This window comes from Cucurbita pepo, chromosome 14, assembly GCF_057944985.1.
Source record: "Cucurbita pepo subsp. pepo isolate OVF chromosome 14, ASM5794498v1, whole genome shotgun sequence".
Classification (NCBI taxonomy): domain Eukaryota; kingdom Viridiplantae; phylum Streptophyta; class Magnoliopsida; order Cucurbitales; family Cucurbitaceae; genus Cucurbita; species Cucurbita pepo.
In genome coordinates, this window is record NC_141811.1 from 9,586,911 (window position 1) to 9,604,104 (window position 17,194).

Sequence of the window (17,194 nt, forward strand, 5' to 3'; positions counted from 1 at the left end):
TTTTTTGTGAAAATATTGTTCTTCTAACCTCTCCAACTTTAGCCAAACAACTCACTTTCTTTCCTTTTTTTTCAATTTCATTCTTCTTTTCACTATTTTTTTTCTCTCAATTCTTCTTCCTCGAACTCTTTCTTTTTTTCTCCTTAATTGATCAGCAAATACATCTGCAGAACTCAAAGGAACAAGAGTGGCTTTTCTACCTTTTTTTTTTATAAAGAAATACCTATTCAAATAACCATCACACATGACCTTCCTATCAAATTGCCAAGGTCGCCCAAGCAATGTCTCCAACAAGCATTGGTAGCACATCACAAAGAACTTCATGTTTATATTTTCTCAAAGTAAAAGATATTAAGGCAACCCTAATCCTCAGTCCAACGAATCCAAGCTTTTGATGAAGCAAAAACACTTTAATCAAATAAATAAACACCTCCTTATAAAAAATTCGAATCAAACAAGAGATAAGACTAGAATTAGATTACCTCTTACGATCAAAGATCGAGAAGCAAGATTTGAAATCTTATTCTAAATTGAGTCACCCCACCCTCGAACTTGATCAAGACTTGATTGAATGACTCAGATGCAATCTACCACCAGAATTTCTTGAAACTTATAAATGACAAAAAATATGCTCAAATTCAAAGTCACCATTTGAGATCTCAATTTCATTCATCAAAAAGTTCCTTTTACATTGTAATTTGTGGGTATTTATAGTTTCTCCACAGAATAACTTTCCATTCTTAAAATGCTAGTTAATGGCCATAATTTACTCTCACTCCCACTAAACAAGTTAGTACCCATAATTTACTCTCACTTCTTTAATTCCCAGCAAAAAAGAAGTTGACAAATAACTTCTCACCCTTTTGCCCACTACAAGAATTATGAAATTAAAAATAATAAATAAAGTTTTCTAACAAGTTATCGATCAAGTGAAATTTATAGCAACTTCATCCGCTACTTCAACCGTGCAAATATTCACATCTGAAGCTCAAAATGATCCTTAATTGAATTAGTTTGTAACACATGAAATAATGGTTGAACTGAGTCTATCCAAGTAGATGAAAAATGAATACTTGTTGAATATTCTTGGTTTTGGATCGTGTAATAGATTCAGTTGGAACACCGTGATCCTTATCAATATGTAATTGACATTGCATGGAAACTTTAACCATAAAACGAGATATCCTTCCTATTTACTACTTGCTACATAACCACTTTTATTAATACCTGACCAAAGTGTGACGTGACTACGAGCCGAGCTATGGAAAACCGAACTGACACTCCAAAAATAAAATGGTCTATGGGACCTAATAACATAAGGGTTTGATACAAAACTGTCGATGAAACGAGTTATAAAAAGATGATAAATTTTTTTTCGCTTTTAAACTAAAAGACATTAAGTTAAATACAGACTTCACACACGTGCTATTTAAAATACAAAGATCATTTATAAATGGAAGGGTTACAAAAAATCATGTACAAATAAACAAAAGACTCAAAAGACTCAGGTCAACGAGGTTCTTCCCACAACTGCATGGCCCAACACACCACCACCATGACCAGTGCTCTACGACTCATCTGAAAACATGAAATGTAGCAAGAGTGAGTATAAAGTACTCAGTAAACAACCTGCTTGTAAACTCTTGTCGAAACGTATTCTTATATACAAAATCTGAAGCTATGTGCTCATAATTATCCCTAGATTTAGCCGAACTGAGACTCAATGTCTATTCCAATTTATTCAAGTCTGTACGTACCAAAACCATATACATTCCTCCAATGTTGAGTGCTTTAACCCCCTCAGAGTTTATAACCGAAGGACTTTGGGTACTCTGTAGTCTATGTTTTACTTATGCCGAGATCACTCGTGCACTTCAAATCAATATACCCTTCAATAAGTACACTCACAAGGGGCTAATTGATACAAATCTCCAACTTCAAAAAGGGTATCCATTAATTTACCAATAAATATGTTACATACAAGTATGGGCAAATGTAAAAAATTATGTAAAAAGAATGGCATGGAAAGAAAGGAGAAGTTCACAGTAGTTGTGGCTGCCACGTGGAGGCCACTCCAATTCCCGACTATCATTGCATTTACATCTTCGTCGTATGTTAAAGAAAACTCCAATTCCCATTTCCTTCGCCTCTCTCTCTCTCTCTCTCTCTCTCTCTCCCTCTCCGATTCCGTTCCAGTTCCTTCTCCCTTCTCTCTCTCTCTCTCTCTCTCTCTCTCTCTCTCTCTCTCTCTCTCTCTCTCTCTCTCAAAAGAGGGACGAACCGAAAGGGAGAGAACTCCGGAATCAATTCTTATGCGTTTTGCGTTCAATTCACCTTCCATTTTTGTTTCTTCTTTTCGTTATCTCGGAATTCGCCTTGAACTGGAAGAACGGAATCAAGCGGGGAGGTAACAATTTACGGGAGGTAACCGCTCTTCTCTGATCAGCTTTCATGGAAATCGCTTCCAATCCTGCTGGTTCCTGCTCCCGAGAGCAACAGAAGTTTTATCAAGAATGGTTTGATTACGCCGATTCCGGTATTTGCTTTTCTTTGAGTTTGTTTTGTCGGTTGTCTGTTTCTTTTATGAGTCAATATTGGATTCCTGATTCCTGCGCTGTTTAATTTCAGATGGAGACGGGCGTGTTACGGGGAATGATGCTATTAAGTTCTTTTCTATGTCGACCTTGCCTCGGCAAGATCTCAAACAGGTTCGGCTTCCTTTCGTGTTTTTCTCCATTTCGTTGGCTTTGGCATTTTTTCGTTTGCGATGTTTGTTCTTCGGCTCTCGCTTTTCGGTGTTTCCTTCGTTGCTGGTCGCTCACAGTTATTCAATCTCACTACTCTATAAACACATTGTAGAAAGTTCTGATTAGTTTCTTGTGTTATGTAACTAACGTAGCTCCTTGTTCTGACAACGTGAGGTGAAAATTGACTTAATGTTGATGATCACGTGAACTTGGGGGTAAAAAGATATATGGTTTTACCTTCACTTTTCACTTTCTTTATTATGAGGATGATGTCCTGTATAACATTTTGTTCAAAGGTGTGGGCAATTGCAGATTCCAAACGGCAAGGATATCTTGGGCTCAATGAGTTCATTACTGCAATGCAGGTTGTTGTTAAACTTTTTAGTATGTAGATTGAAAATGTCAGCTTATGTTCTAAAGTAATACGTTTCTATTGTGCTTAGCTTGTTTCTTTGGCGCAATCTGGAGTGGAAGTAACTCATGATGTATTGACTTCTAACAAAGAAGGTCAGTCTCCTAGCCCAAGTGCATATATTTTTCAATCATTACTATTTTATGGCCGTGTTATATCCCAACCCCCTATAATCTAAGTGTTCATAACTTTTCTATAATGTTCAATTTACTATGCTTCTGTCCTATAATCTTAGCCTTTTGATTTGAAGTAATTGCTCATGCAGTTGATTTGCAGAGTTTGAATCCTCCTAGAATGGAGGGTCTGGATGTCATATTAGCTGTGAGTATGCTTCTGCTGTAATCTAAATGAATTGTTGAAAGAACTAATTTTCTTGATTAGTAGTTTTTTTTTTTAATCCGCAAGTGGTCAGTTCAGCTTGTGTGCGCCTCCACTCTTCTCATGAGGGAGTTGTTTGACCCTACTTTTGATTGACAAGAAAATTCATAGGATAAAAGCTTATAATTAGTAGTTTGGTAACATTATATTAGAGTAAAATTTTATCCAAATTTCTCCATCATTTCATTTTTTGGGGAAGGGGGCGTGCAACATTTTTGGAGAAGGGGGTATGCAGTAGCACATTCCACGACTGATGAATCATTTAGAGATCTTTGCTTTGTTGAAAAATTTCCATTCTTTATTAGCTATGTGCCCCCCAAAAAGCACTTAAAGCCTAAACTACAACACTCCTTTATATTTTAAAACCGAAAATCAGTACTTCATTAAAGAAAATGTGGAAAATTTCTAGGGAGCAAGGGGTGACAGAAGGGCAACCAAAAAAACTTCTTAGCTTCTGCCAAATGGTTGAGGAGTTGAGGAATATGATGAAATAACCACAAGAATAGATGGCCTGTGTTTTATATATCTATATCCTTTCCACCTTAAACACACCAATTACAGCAAGCACAAGTGAGTACCAAGGTCCTTAGCCAGGGCCATAAGATAATAGTAATATAATAAATAAATAAAACTTAAGTACTGTTACTTCCAAATCCTATGAGAAGTTGCATGAGTGTCAATTGTGATTTGAAGTAGATGAATGGAAGAATCTTGGGGAAAACATCTGTTGGATTTTCTCCATACCAAGTCCATGTACCCTTAATTCTCAGAAAGGAAAAATCATCTAATCTACTAAAATAAGAAAGCACCACCGTCTCTAAGTTTGAGAGGTTTGCTTTAAAATGTAGCAGTGACCAGCCACTTGAGGTTTCACCCCAACCATGATGTATTGACCCATTCTTACTGTTTGAAAACAACAAAACCAAAGGGGAAAAGGGTAAATTAGGGTGTTTTGGAGGATACTTCTCAAATTCTTTGTTAATAAATACCCAAGAAAAAGGTACGAGGCTATGGGGTGTAGGACGTTCTTGCACTAAGGGGCCTTTTCTTGTGAGGCACGTTTAAGGCATGTTTTTCAATACATTGATTGTAGAGGAAGGCACATTCAGATGCAGTTGACATACCTAGACCAAAGATCTGCCACAACCAAAATTAGATAATACCTTTTAAACTCAGGTCAACCTCTTCAACCACAAAGGTGATTGAAATGCACTCTCAAATATGATATGGAATGTGTAAACGTTGAAACAAACTAGCTAGAACCAAATCTAAAAATCTTATAGCTTGTTTAAAATGATTTTCTAAGTGTTCTAAAAAGTGTAAGTGCTAAAAAGTTGCTTCTAAACACTTAAAAAATAATTCCAAGCAGGCATTTAGTTTGTTGATGGAGAACATGCGAGCTCACAATTAAGTGTCCCCTGCTCTTTCATTCCTTGCCAAAATACCTCTTATGTCAGCTCTAGTAAGTCTTTAAATCATCATCATGCCCCACCACCATGTCAATAAAGGAATAGTTGGGGAATTTTTTATTTAAAATTGACTCCACCAAAGGTATGGTTCAGGTCTCTTCCTTGCTTGTTTAACTCCTTGAAATTTAAGCTCTCTTGAGTTATCCATATATTGAATGGATTAGTTGGGTCGATCAAAGCTGACTTTGATCTGGGTGAGCCTTGTACTAACCTTTGGGCCATGGGCCATCTCATGTGGCTGAAGCTAGAAGTTTATTTGCTAATATGAAGTGAATACTGTAGGACATAGGATTAGGAAGGCACACCTTTCGTGATTATGTTCAAAGATCTAACTTTTTTATTTGTCTATCACACAGAAGAAAGCCAGTAAACGGAAGTCAAATGACAATGAGACAAATGGTAGCAACTTTATCTTTGCAATTAATGAAAGGAGGAGGCTCATTCATACTTTTTCTTTCCTTTCTTAACTTGGCAATTGATGATGCTTTGCAGGCAACTCTAAAGGGCAGTCTCCTGCTTCAGCTAGTTGGTTTACATCGAAGTCATCTAAAAAGGTTTATGATCATTAACATTTCATTGGTTTTATGTTGATCATATAATCATCTATGTAGCAGTTGTTAGTTACTGTAGTCATTCTAGCCTTGGTGTCTGGCCTTATGACTCCCCCTCCAAAATTCTGTTTCAGATACCTCTTTCTTCCGTTACATCTGTCACTGATGGTTTGAAAAGGCTGTATATCCAGAAGCTGAAGCCCTTAGAAGTTAGTTATCGATTTAATGATTTTGTTTCCCCGTTACTGGTGAGTATCATGTATGTTTTTTCATATTAATTGTATATTTCATTACAGATGTGTGAAATTATATCTATTAAAAATATTATTTTTACTTAGCATTCATGTTATGGTGGATCATGGTTTGCAATATGATTATATAGTTATGTTGGCTTGTCCTATGACTCAGACAAATAGTGACTTTGATGCTAAACCAATGGTTATGCTTTTGGGTCAATACTCGACTGGAAAAACAACATTTATCAAGCATCTGCTGAAAGGAAGTTATCCAGGTGAGATATTGTATTTGTTATGTTGAGAGTTACAAAGTACTTTCCCAAAGCAGTTGTCCCAAGTATGAGGTTCCATGAGTGAGAGGGCAAGGGATGGCCAGAACTATAGCCCCATTCCCCCCACACACCAATTATTTTTGCTTACTTTTAACAGGGGCCTACGTGTGTGAGTGTGTGTGTGTGTGAGAGAGAGAGAGAGAGGGGGGGGGGGGGGGGGGGAAGAGAGAGAGAATGTGAGTTTCTTGAACATCTGATATTGATCTAACTTTCTTTCCAATTTTATTCACTTTTAATAGGAGCCCACATTGGACCAGAGCCTACAACTGACAGATTTGTTGTTGTTATGGTAAGTGCTTCTTTTTTTTAAATCCACTCTCCCCTTGCTGAGGCGGCATGGGTTGACTAATGCTGGAATGATCATGGAAACAAAATCTTGTATTTTCATATAATCTGCCGCTTGCAATTTTATTCAACTTGACAATCTGTTTTTACAGGTTCCAAATTCCTCACTTTCCATGCAAAGTTGATTATTTCTGGGAAAAATATAGTTTTGATCCTTGGGGTTTGGGTCCGGTAGCATTTAGGTTCTGAGTTTTCAAACTCAACGATTTAGCCCCTAAGTTTTGGATTTAATTGCATTTCGTCTCTTCATCCAAATTTGCGTTAATTACTCATGAAATGCTGACACTACATTTGTTTTTTTAGTAAAGCATGTTTTTCATTTCAATTATTCTGTTCATTCTTGTTGATTTTGTTGATTTTGTTGTGAGAATTTTGTCTTACATATCTCTGAAGATTTTCTGGGTATCAAAGATGAATGTCGATTTTGACGTTTTCTTTTCCTTTTCAAATTTGTAATTTACATAAGAATAGTGATAGTTTGGTCGTTGGACTTAATTCACTGTTGTTTGCTCCTTTTTAGTCTGGACCTGATGAGAGAAGCATTCCTGGAAATACGGTTGCCGTCCAAGCAGACATGCCATTTAATGGTCTCACAACATTTGGAACTTCTTTTCTATCAAAATTTGAGTGTTCACAAATGCCACATCCTGTAAGAATATATTCTGTTGTTATTATGGATATCGATTTTAATACTCTTTTCATGGCCTCAAAATTGTTCTTTTTTCTGAAGCTGCTAGAACATATTACATTTGTGGATACTCCTGGAGTTTTGTCTGGAGAAAAGCAACGCACACAGCGAGCTTATGAGTTCACATCTGTAACATCATGGTTTGCTGCTAAATGTGATCTTATTCTACTTCTATTTGATCCCCATAAACTTGATATTAGTGATGAATTCAAGCGAGTTATATCATCATTACGTGGACATGATGACAAGATTCGGGTAGTCTTGAACAAGGCAGACCAAGTTGACACACAACAAGTAACTTATTATTAGCTTTCTATCTTTATTCTGGTTTACTATTTTACGGGATGAAATATATGGTCTTAGTGAATCTAATTAACTCTTTTGGACATTTCAGTTGATGAGGGTTTATGGAGCATTAATGTGGTCGCTTGGGAAGGTTCTGAATACTCCCGAGGTTGTACGTGTGTATATGGGGTGCGGTCCCTTGCTTACATATGATACTAGTGGATATTCTTTTTTCTTTTTAAAAATATTCTCAGGTATATCGACATAAGTGTTGATATGGTTTGGCCTCATTCAATGCGAAATGGTTTCTAAACGAATAGTCGACTATGATGCATCTTGCTAATTCACATATAGCTGATAATTGTTCCATGATAGTCTAGCTCTAACATTAAATGCTTCATGTTTAATATATTTCCATTTAATGTACATTTCGTTGTCTTGATCATTTCTTCGATATGATTCTTATGTTGACGTCCACATGTTTCCTTGTGACAGATCGTTTAATGACAAACCAGTTAACGTAGCTGCTACAGGTCCACTTGGAAAAGAGCTCTTCGAAAAAGAACAGGAAGATCTTCTTTCTGATTTGAAGGATATACCAAAGAAGGCATGTGATCGAAAAGTGAGTTTTCCAAGTCTTCTATCCATATTTTTCTGATTGAAATGGTATTTATTTGTGTAATACAAAGTTTCATGGAATTGAAAATCTCCTCGAAAATGCCCCTTATGCCCTCTCTCCCCATGGAAAGAAGAAAGTAGTTTCTGATAACGTCGGCTTCTGACAGATTAATGAATTTGTCAAGCGTGCAAGAGCTGCTAAAATTCATGCCTACATCATAAGCCATCTCAGGAAGGAGATGCCTTCCATGATCGGCAAAGCCAAGACCCAACAGCGACTCATCGACAATTTGGACGAGGAATTTGGAAAGGTATTTCGTTTTAATTATTGCTCGAGGTTTCAACTCCCAGTGAATGGTATACTTAAAACCACATTACAGGTACAAAGGGAACATCACTTACCCGCCGGAGATTTTCCAAACGTAGAACAATTCCGTGAGACATTAAGTGGTTACTCCTTCGACAAATTCGAGAGGTTGAAACCAAAAATGATTCAGTCTGTCGACGACATGTTGGGATATGATGTCCCAGATCTTTTGAAGAACTTCAGAAATCCCTATGACTGAATGAGCCACTAAATTCGAGCTTGAACATTCAGGTATACACAGCTCTGCTTTTAACATTATTATTAATTCAAGGTCTTCTTGAACTTGAAATGTCTTAACACTAATATGAAGTTTTGATGTAATGTATAATTATTACTGTAGGCTACTGAGAAAGCATTGTTAGCTTTATATCATTTTCCATCAGCATTCATTCTTTAAATCATTTTCTATTTAATAAAGCAGTTGGTATGCGTTATTTTCTGTTTATTCAAGCTTGAGTTTCAGGTATACATGCTGCTGCTTTAACATTCGGTTTATATATGTATGGCATAGAATTTTGTTTCATTGGGAAATACTTTCAGTATTCTTGTAATGATATCGTGTATAGGATATTGTATTAAATAGTTTGTTCCATGTGTTCGTCTTTATTTCGTGAGGAAAATTCATATTTTACCTTTTTTTATTTCTGCTAGTTGGGTTGTTATTGGCTTTAGGAAACTTATTGGTTTAAGTTTATACACCATTTTTTTAGATTGATTTTGGGAAGGGGATTGATTTCATTACTTCATTCAATTTCATAAAATTGAAATCTAAATTGATTAGCTCAGCCCCTTAATATGCAAAGACTTTAAAAGTGGTGCTTAGAGGAGGGGGGGAGCTTAATTATTTTGAACTCGAGTTTTTCGAGTTTAATTAGCGTAAGTTCATGTAGCTCGCTCAGAAGCTTTCAAGGGAATATTAGAAGTATAGCAATGATGCATGTAGATTTGTTTTATTAAAATAGGATAAAGTTAGTTTTATTATTTTATTATCGTTTGTGATTTTGTTAATAAATTAAATTTACACGTACAAAGAAATGTTCATCTACATTTTGGACTAAATTATATATACAATTCTTTTATATATATATATATATATTGCCACATATTAGGTACATTTCAAATATATGAGACTTGCAATTTTTAAAAAATGTTTTATAATTTTTACTTTGAAGTGTGTATCAAGATTAACCATGTATATGTATATATTTTATTAAAATAAAAATTAATAATATTAAAACAAAGAAGGATTGCAGGCCCAAGGCGTACGGCACCCCCTCCTCCTCACTTTCTCTCGGTAATGTTGTCCCCTTCTTAGTCTTCACGATTTAAAATTTCGATAATAAATGATACCTTTTTATGGGTGAAGTTGCTTAATAACTTTTGAGATTCGTAATTATATATAAAAAAAAAAAAAAAAAAAATACAATTTTTTTCTAGAAAACATACAAATGACTTCTTATTTGGAATTGCATTCAAATTATTAAATTAAAAAACTTATTCTAAAATATAATTTCTCCAAAATTAACAAACTCATTTTTTCTAATAATATACACTCGTCTATATGAATGATTCGAGATAATATACAAAGGAGAGGAATGAGATTGATCCTGGCGATATGAAATTATGTGTTAGGGTCTATTTGGTACATATAGTTCAATTGTCACCCTTAGTGAGTTACAGGAGTCATAGTGGGTACATCATTGAGGTAGTTTCGGTTATGCCTAATGGGGGAGTCCGATTAGTTACTATCTCCACTTGGAAGAGCGACAAGTAGTTTACTGTTCCAACCCAAGAGGAGGCGTGAACAAGTCAGTTATTATCTCTGCCTAAAAGGGTGATGTGATAAGTCAGTTATTGTTTCTTCCTGAAAAGGCGAAAAGGCAATGTAACATGTAGTTATAACCGGGCACCACAGGGAAGAATCCTCCGTAAATAGCTAGTTACATATATTATGATAAAGTAAAAAGACTCCTCCATACTTACTAGACTTACCCCAGGCTCGATCTTGTGAGTGTGAAGGTTGAAGGGCAAATTGACTTGAGGTGCACGGCTCCTCCACACTTACTAGACTTACCCAGGCCCGATCTTGTGAGTGTGAAGGTTGAGGGGCATATTGACTTGAGGTGCACTTCACACAGGTTGAGGTGTTTCGGTACGTCGGAAATTGAGTCGTGATAAAAGTGTATTACCTAGTAGTCTAAGTGACATGGAAAATTTAGGACTTGGGTTATGCATTTGTGAGAACCAGCCTGACTTGACAACACCTTATGTTCATAAATTCATGGATTAGATTCTCTAAGGCACAACATAAATGGTATCATAAAGTTCCTATGTTACATTATCATAAACATTTCAATATATCATAATCCAATGCATAGGAACATACAAATTTCAAACAAGTTGAAATTCATTAAGGTTATGAATTTTCATAAAATAGCCATTATGACATTTTCTGTTAGGAATGGAGGGAAAAATCTTTGATTCTATTGAAGAATGAAATTGGCTATTATATAGCGTTAGAGAATCAAATCCAATAAGACTAAATGGGTAGGAATAAATCAAATCTAATTCAAATAACTAAATCAAATCAAATTCAAACATTTTCATCATTTTCTACCCTAATTGTAATTTATGCCTTTAGTCTTATTTTGCACCAAAATACCATGCATCCAGACTTGTACTCTTTCTAAAGCTAGTATCTAGGTTCTATGAGTTCAATCAAACTCATTTAGGGTTCTAGCTCTTCAAGCTTATACTTTCTCATAATCCAATCCAATTCATCTTGTAGCATATTCATTCATCCAAATCCAGTTCCTCTCCGTACATAATCATTCTCGAGTCAATTTCAGTCAATTAAATTCAAAAATCATACTCAAAATTCCGTACTAGTCCTCATCCAATTCAATTCTAGTAGTAAAAAGTTTAATGAAATATTTGAATAGCTAATATTTTTATAGGTGATAAATTAGGGATTTTCTTAGTCTTTCTTACCAGCAGCTTCTGGGCTGGGCCGCAACATGATAAAAGTATGTCTACTTGTAAGCTTATAAGCTGGCCCATTAAGAAAGGCCCACGACCAAACCTTCCACATATTTTTTGGGAAACAAAAACAAAATATGAAAACAGATTTTTAATTTGCGTTTGCCGGGAGTCGAACCCGGGTCTATTGCTTGGAAGGCAATTATCCTAACCGTTGGACTACAAACGCTAGATGTTTTAAGCTTCACAAATTAAAATACATCTATAATACATATTTTCATTCTGAGTTTTAAATTCTATGCTTTTCCCCTATCTCATTATTATAACTCATAATTTTTTTTTTTTCTTTACATAAATATTTTTTAAGCCTCCACGTCTATGAGCTAACGAACTAAGGACGCAATTTTTTTCTATTGTGGTGAGTTTTGTTCGATTATTTTATAATGATCTCTAAATGACAAAATCAAATACGAGAGAGACATTGTATTTTTTGTCACGAACCAATTTTTAAGCTTATTTGAAGTATGGATCATGATTGGGGTTGACTCGATATTATAAAAAATCAGTACAATTTCTCGCAAATAAAGATAAAAAGAATTTAAGACATAATACATATTATAAATATTTACATTATATCAAAATAGAGTTTATAAGATATATCGTTTTTAAACACAAAAACTTTTAATACAAAAAGAGGTTGTAGACTAGGGTATAGCTTGTCTATGGTGCCTGCTCCATAGTCCACTCTCATTTCGACCAACTCTTTAGTTACCTAAAAAAAATATATAAAACAAGGAGTGAGTACAAAGACTCGATAAGTAGCGGCTCTTAATTGTGTTCTTAGTGGATACTAGGATACCTTGTCTTGTTTTTGTCCTTGTCCATAGTTATTGTTTCTTGAGTGGTACCTAGCAATCTTCATGTGTTAGAGTATTTACGGCTTGTTTAGAGCTACTTTAGAGCATGGGTATGTGATATACTTGACTTGATCTATGGCCTTAAAGGTAGTCTCCTTATTACTTAAAAATCAAAAACTAACCATAAAGCTTATTTCTTTATCTTGAAAATCAAGAGCTAGCCTTGAGCTGATCTTAAGTTAGGGCAACCTCCTAATTACTGGAAAATCAATAATTATCCTAAAGTTCATCTTAAGGTAACATACTGATTACTTGAAAAGTACAAGCTATTTTTGAGCTCATCTTGAGTTCGATAACTTTCTAGTTACTTAAAAATTAAGGGTTATCTTAAAATTTATCTTAAGGTAGAATCCTGATTACTTGAAAATCAAAAGCTAACTTTGAGCTCATCTTGAGTTAGGATAGCCACCTGATTGCCAAGAGCTAACATTGAACTCATTTTGAGTTAGGGTAACCTCCCGATTGCTTGAAACTCAAGGGTTATCCTAAAACTTATCTTGAAAAATAACTTTGAGCTTTTTTTTTTTTATTATTTAGAAGAATAATTACTTTTTTTTTTTTTTACTTAGGGTAATTTCCTGATTATGTTAAAAACAGGTAACATAAAACTTATAACATGCTTGATAACATTCAAGGCCTTAAAGTGAGCACAAGTCATATTAAGCTTCTAGACTCATTTGAATCATTAAGATGCATAATTCTTACGCTTAATTATTATTAGGGGCATTTTAGTCATTTACTAATATCTAAAATGAATGACGTGTTCCGCAAGCCACATACAACGACGTCGTTTAACATCCCTCTAACCCTCCGCAAAACCCTTTCTCCAAATTCTCTCTCCAATGCTTCTCTTCATCCTTCCTCGTTTCATAGCTTTCAATCTGTTGTTCCTTTTTCCAGTTTTGTTCACCTTCATTGTTAGCTATGTTCGTCTCCAAGCTTTTCTCTCGCGCCGCCTCCCGTACCATTTTCCAGGGCTCGCTGCTCTCGTCGGCCTCGCAGTCCCATCAAACCATACGCTTTCCACTTCTCCTCACGAATCGCTTACACTATCTTGCAAACGCATCATCCAACAAGGTCCGATTTCAATGCCTGTCTGTTACTTGCTTTTGCTTTCTGCTTTCTGCTACAGGGGTTTAGCTACGGGTTTCGGTTTTTCTCAAATTTCCTACCTAACTGGAACGTAGTAATCCGATTGTCTTCCCTTTTTATATGAGTTTAGAATGATTTTGGTAGCATTTTTATTATATGCACTTGGTAATCCGATTATCTTCCCTTTTTTATGAGTTTTAGAATGATTTTGGTAGCATTTTTGTTATATCCATTTGGTAATCCGACTGTCTTCCCTTTTTTTATGAGTTTTAGAATGATTTTGGTAGCATTTTTATGATATGCATTTGGTTGTCCGATTGTCTTCCCTTTTTATGAGTTTTTGAATGATTTTGGTAGCATTTTTATGATATGCATTTGGTAGTCCGATTGTCTTCCATTTTTTTTATGAGTTTTAGGATGATTTTGGTAGCATTTTTATTATATGCACTTGGTAATCCGATTATCTTCCCTAATTATGAGTTTTAGAATGATTTTGGTAGCATTTTGATCAAATTATTTTATTATACGCATTTGGACCTCCCCTCCATCTTAGTTCAGTTGCTGGGTTTCTTGGATTTGTTACTATTTATTATTTCTGGTGTATTTTTTAGTATATGTTCTTTACTCGGAGAGTGTTTAAAAGTCGTGCAGCTTGGAACTAGTTTACCTTTGTCGTTATTTCGAGATCATTGGAATTTATTGCTTAGTTTTTTGGTTATTTGTTGGGTCTTTGTATATTACTCAAATTAGAGGACGTTCAGTTGCAGTTTTATTCTTTTTCCGTGCAGGAATCAGCATTACATCATTCATTTTTCCTTCAAAAATTTGGATTATCAACATCTGCATCCCATGAGACTTCTAGTAAGGAAAATGGTAATACGGTACCAAGTAGTGGCGGCTCTGCAACTGCTGCAGAGCCGACGGCTGAAACTAATGGTCAAACCAGAGAATCAGGTTTAATATCCGGATGTTGGTTTTCAATGCCTGCCTTTAATGGAGAAGTAGTAACAAACTCTGTTTTCTGATTCAGATTCCGAGAGCGATGACGATCTTTCCATGGGTGATCTGGTGAAAGTTGTAGCTGAGAAGGAAGAGCTTTTGAAGTTAAAGCACAAAGAGATTGAAGAAATGCAAGATAAAGTTATTCGCACTTATGCCGAGATGGAGAATGTAATGGCCAGGACGAGGCGTGAAGCTGAGAATTCAAAGAAGTTTGCTATACAGGTCTTAATTTCTATTTGGCCTGTTTCTTATCTTTGATATTTGGGGCAATACATTAATATTCACTTGCAAAACTCTCTCCTAACATCTTTTATTTGTATGTAATAGAATTTTGCAAAGAGTTTACTGGACGTTGCAGACAATCTAGGACGAGCTTCATCTGTAGTTAAGGAAAGTTTTTCAAAGATTGATTCAAGTAATGGCTCTTCTGAGGCAGTACACTTATTGAAAACCCTTCTTGAAGGCGTTGAAATGACTGAGAAACAGCTGTCTGAGGTAACGTATCTCGTGTATAAAATGTTCCTGAGGTTTGCAGTTCATTTGAATCTATTTCATCATAAAAATAATTGGTTGATTTTAGTGGTCAAGTTCCTTGAATTTAACAAAGGAAGAACTCATGTCACTTTGATCTCTTCATGGCATTCGTGGGCAATAAACTTGAACTAAATTATGTTGTTTGCAGGCGTTAAAAAAGTTTGGAGTTGAAATTTTTGATCCTACAAATGAGCCATTTGATCCACATAAGCACAATGCAGTTTTTCAAGTTCCAGATGGCTCTAAGCCTCCTGGTACCGTTGCAGCTGTATTGAAGGTATGCCTCATGGTCATGATTATTGTTTTGTGTGTGCTATTTACTTTTTACTATCATTATATTTCAAATTCTTCATATGCATTTAAGTTGCATATGAATATTATACGATGATGAATTGTAGGCAAGATAATCTTTTTATTCACAAAGGAAATTGATAAAATGGGAACTCTGAACATTTTCTTTTACCAATTACTTACAAACAAGAGCCATTTGCTTCAAGGATTTTTTTGTAGCACTAGTACAAGAGAATTGGTTGTAAGTTGTCTTAAGATTTTTGTTTCCTATACATTTAAATGTGGATGAAAAATCTTTTGAGATGCTCATGGTAGATATGGAAGTCTTTTTTGAGAATCTGGTTTAATCATGAAGGGCAGACTTTGAGTAAAAAGAAAAGGCTATGAACTCAAATGTTTTAAGTGATATTTAGCTCACAATTATATAAGCATGGATTTGTATAGCATAATTTTGGGGAGTCTAAGCTTGTGTCTTCATAGTTTTGGTTGTATAGAAGAATGGATCGCGTAACCACGAGTATATGCAGCTTCTATTTGGTTCATGAGTTTATGATGTGTGAAAATAATTGGGTAGCCTGAGAATACTGTTTTAAAAGTTTAGATTTCAGTAGCTTGTGGGGTTAGCAAAGTATTTTTTAAAGTGGAAAGCGCAGAAAAAGGGTGAGGTTTCTTTAGTGAACAACTGCAAATGTATAAAATTTTTTATACAAGAGAATATGTATTATGAACAATATGATTATGGAGTATTTAAGAAATTAATGTTTTTAGGAGATTGTTCAGAGAAATGAAGGTGTTAACTGTTAATTGTGTTGTTTATGTCAATAGAAAGGATACATGCTTTACGACCGAGTACTTCGACCCGCCGAAGTTGGTGTTACTAAAGCCATGGATAATGAATGAGGACGGTGCAGCCGATAACGCAACCGAGAAGGTAACTCGAGGAGGTTGAATGAAGGGGTGGAAAGAATGGATAGTTTCCTCTGAGAAAAAGTGATGCTATACGGAGTGTTGTTTGGTAGAGAAGATATATCTAATCTGTAGATGCACATGGTAAGAAAAACAATTCATTGCTTTTGGATAAACATTTGATTTTGTTATGTATTTAGAGGGATTTTCATGTGTTGTAAAACATTTTGGTGAGGCATTTTTTTCTTGTTGAAAGGAGGAACCAGAAATAGAATGATGCTATATTTTAACAGCCGGGGCAATGAATATAAACATAAGGCATGCTTTCAAATTAACCTTTGTATCTCTATTATAGCGATGACGAGTTCTCGATGTTTCTATTCCGGTCAGAGTATCCATGTTCGTAGATGGTTATACTTGTGGGTCTTTGTGTTCAGGTGGTCGTCCTTTATCATGCACTTTTGAGTTCGAGATGGAGTTTGGAGCTTCTACTAGAGTGGCTCGTTGCCTTTGATATCCAAGTTTTGCAACGATATCGAAATGACAACAAGTGGTCATAGGTTGAAAATTTAGTGGGACGATCGAGTATTTAAATGAAAGTGTTATCTCTTTAGGGAAAATTAATGTTATCACATAAAATCATTTATTAAAGTTAAATTTTTGTGGTGGAGATGTTAGGGGGTTTAAGACATTTTATGCATAGAAGTCAATTAATAACTATTTTATTAAAAAGTTACGTAGTTCAGCACAAAGCTTTCATAGCTCAGTTGGTTAGAGCACCCGTTTAGTAAGCGGGAGGTCTTGAGTTCGACTCTCAATGAAAGCAATATTCTTTGTCTTTTGAAGTTTTAATATTTTATCTTTGATCTAACTTTTAAAGTATTTGTGGATGATAAAAATGCACTAAAAATGGTAGTTTTTTTTTTTCTTAAAACTTTGGAGAGTGAAATTATTAATTAAATAGCGTTTTTTTTACTTTAAAAAAAACTTTTACAACAAAAGTGGCTTGAAATATTCTAAAAATGAAAGCATTTATCCATCAACA

The 17,194-nt window shown here is 35.0% G+C and overlaps 2 protein-coding genes and 2 non-coding genes across 5 annotated transcripts; 3 read left to right on the top strand and 1 right to left on the bottom strand.

Annotated features, from left to right (window-relative positions):
• Positions 1 to 2,159: 2,159 nt before the first annotated feature.
• On the top strand, positions 2,160 to 8,873 carry LOC111810787 (EH domain-containing protein 1). Of its 2 annotated transcripts, XM_023697571.2 has the most exons (16): positions 2,160 to 2,536; positions 2,629 to 2,708; positions 3,044 to 3,112; positions 3,191 to 3,254; positions 3,425 to 3,480; positions 5,363 to 5,405; positions 5,499 to 5,560; positions 5,692 to 5,805; positions 5,966 to 6,068; positions 6,365 to 6,414; positions 6,991 to 7,119; positions 7,201 to 7,452; positions 7,553 to 7,632; positions 7,939 to 8,065; positions 8,229 to 8,372; positions 8,442 to 8,873. In XM_023697571.2, the coding sequence occupies exons 1-16, from the start codon at positions 2,452 to 2,454 to the stop codon at positions 8,625 to 8,627; spliced, it is 1,644 nt and encodes a 547-aa protein (XP_023553339.2). In that variant the 5' UTR covers positions 2,160 to 2,451; the 3' UTR covers positions 8,628 to 8,873. The 2 variants fall into 2 exon arrangements, with proteins under 2 accessions (XP_023553339.2, XP_023553340.2); XM_023697572.2 differs by lacking the exon at positions 2,160 to 2,536 and having other exon boundaries at positions 2,623 to 2,708; positions 3,060 to 3,112.
• A 2,691-nt stretch (positions 8,874 to 11,564) lies between these two features.
• On the bottom strand, positions 11,565 to 11,636 carry TRNAG-UCC (transfer RNA glycine (anticodon UCC)). Its single transcript has one exon. It is a non-coding gene; the product is annotated as a tRNA-Gly (tRNA).
• A 1,517-nt stretch (positions 11,637 to 13,153) lies between these two features.
• On the top strand, positions 13,154 to 16,484 carry LOC111810806 (grpE protein homolog 2, mitochondrial). The gene is made up of 6 exons (XM_023697607.2): positions 13,154 to 13,401; positions 14,205 to 14,370; positions 14,447 to 14,640; positions 14,746 to 14,913; positions 15,101 to 15,229; positions 16,069 to 16,484. The coding sequence occupies exons 1-6, from the start codon at positions 13,249 to 13,251 to the stop codon at positions 16,141 to 16,143; spliced, it is 885 nt and encodes a 294-aa protein (XP_023553375.2). The 5' UTR covers positions 13,154 to 13,248; the 3' UTR covers positions 16,144 to 16,484.
• A 417-nt stretch (positions 16,485 to 16,901) lies between these two features.
• Positions 16,902 to 16,975, top strand: TRNAT-AGU (transfer RNA threonine (anticodon AGU)). The gene has a single exon. It is a non-coding gene; the product is annotated as a tRNA-Thr (tRNA).
• Positions 16,976 to 17,194: the final 219 nt, after the last annotated feature.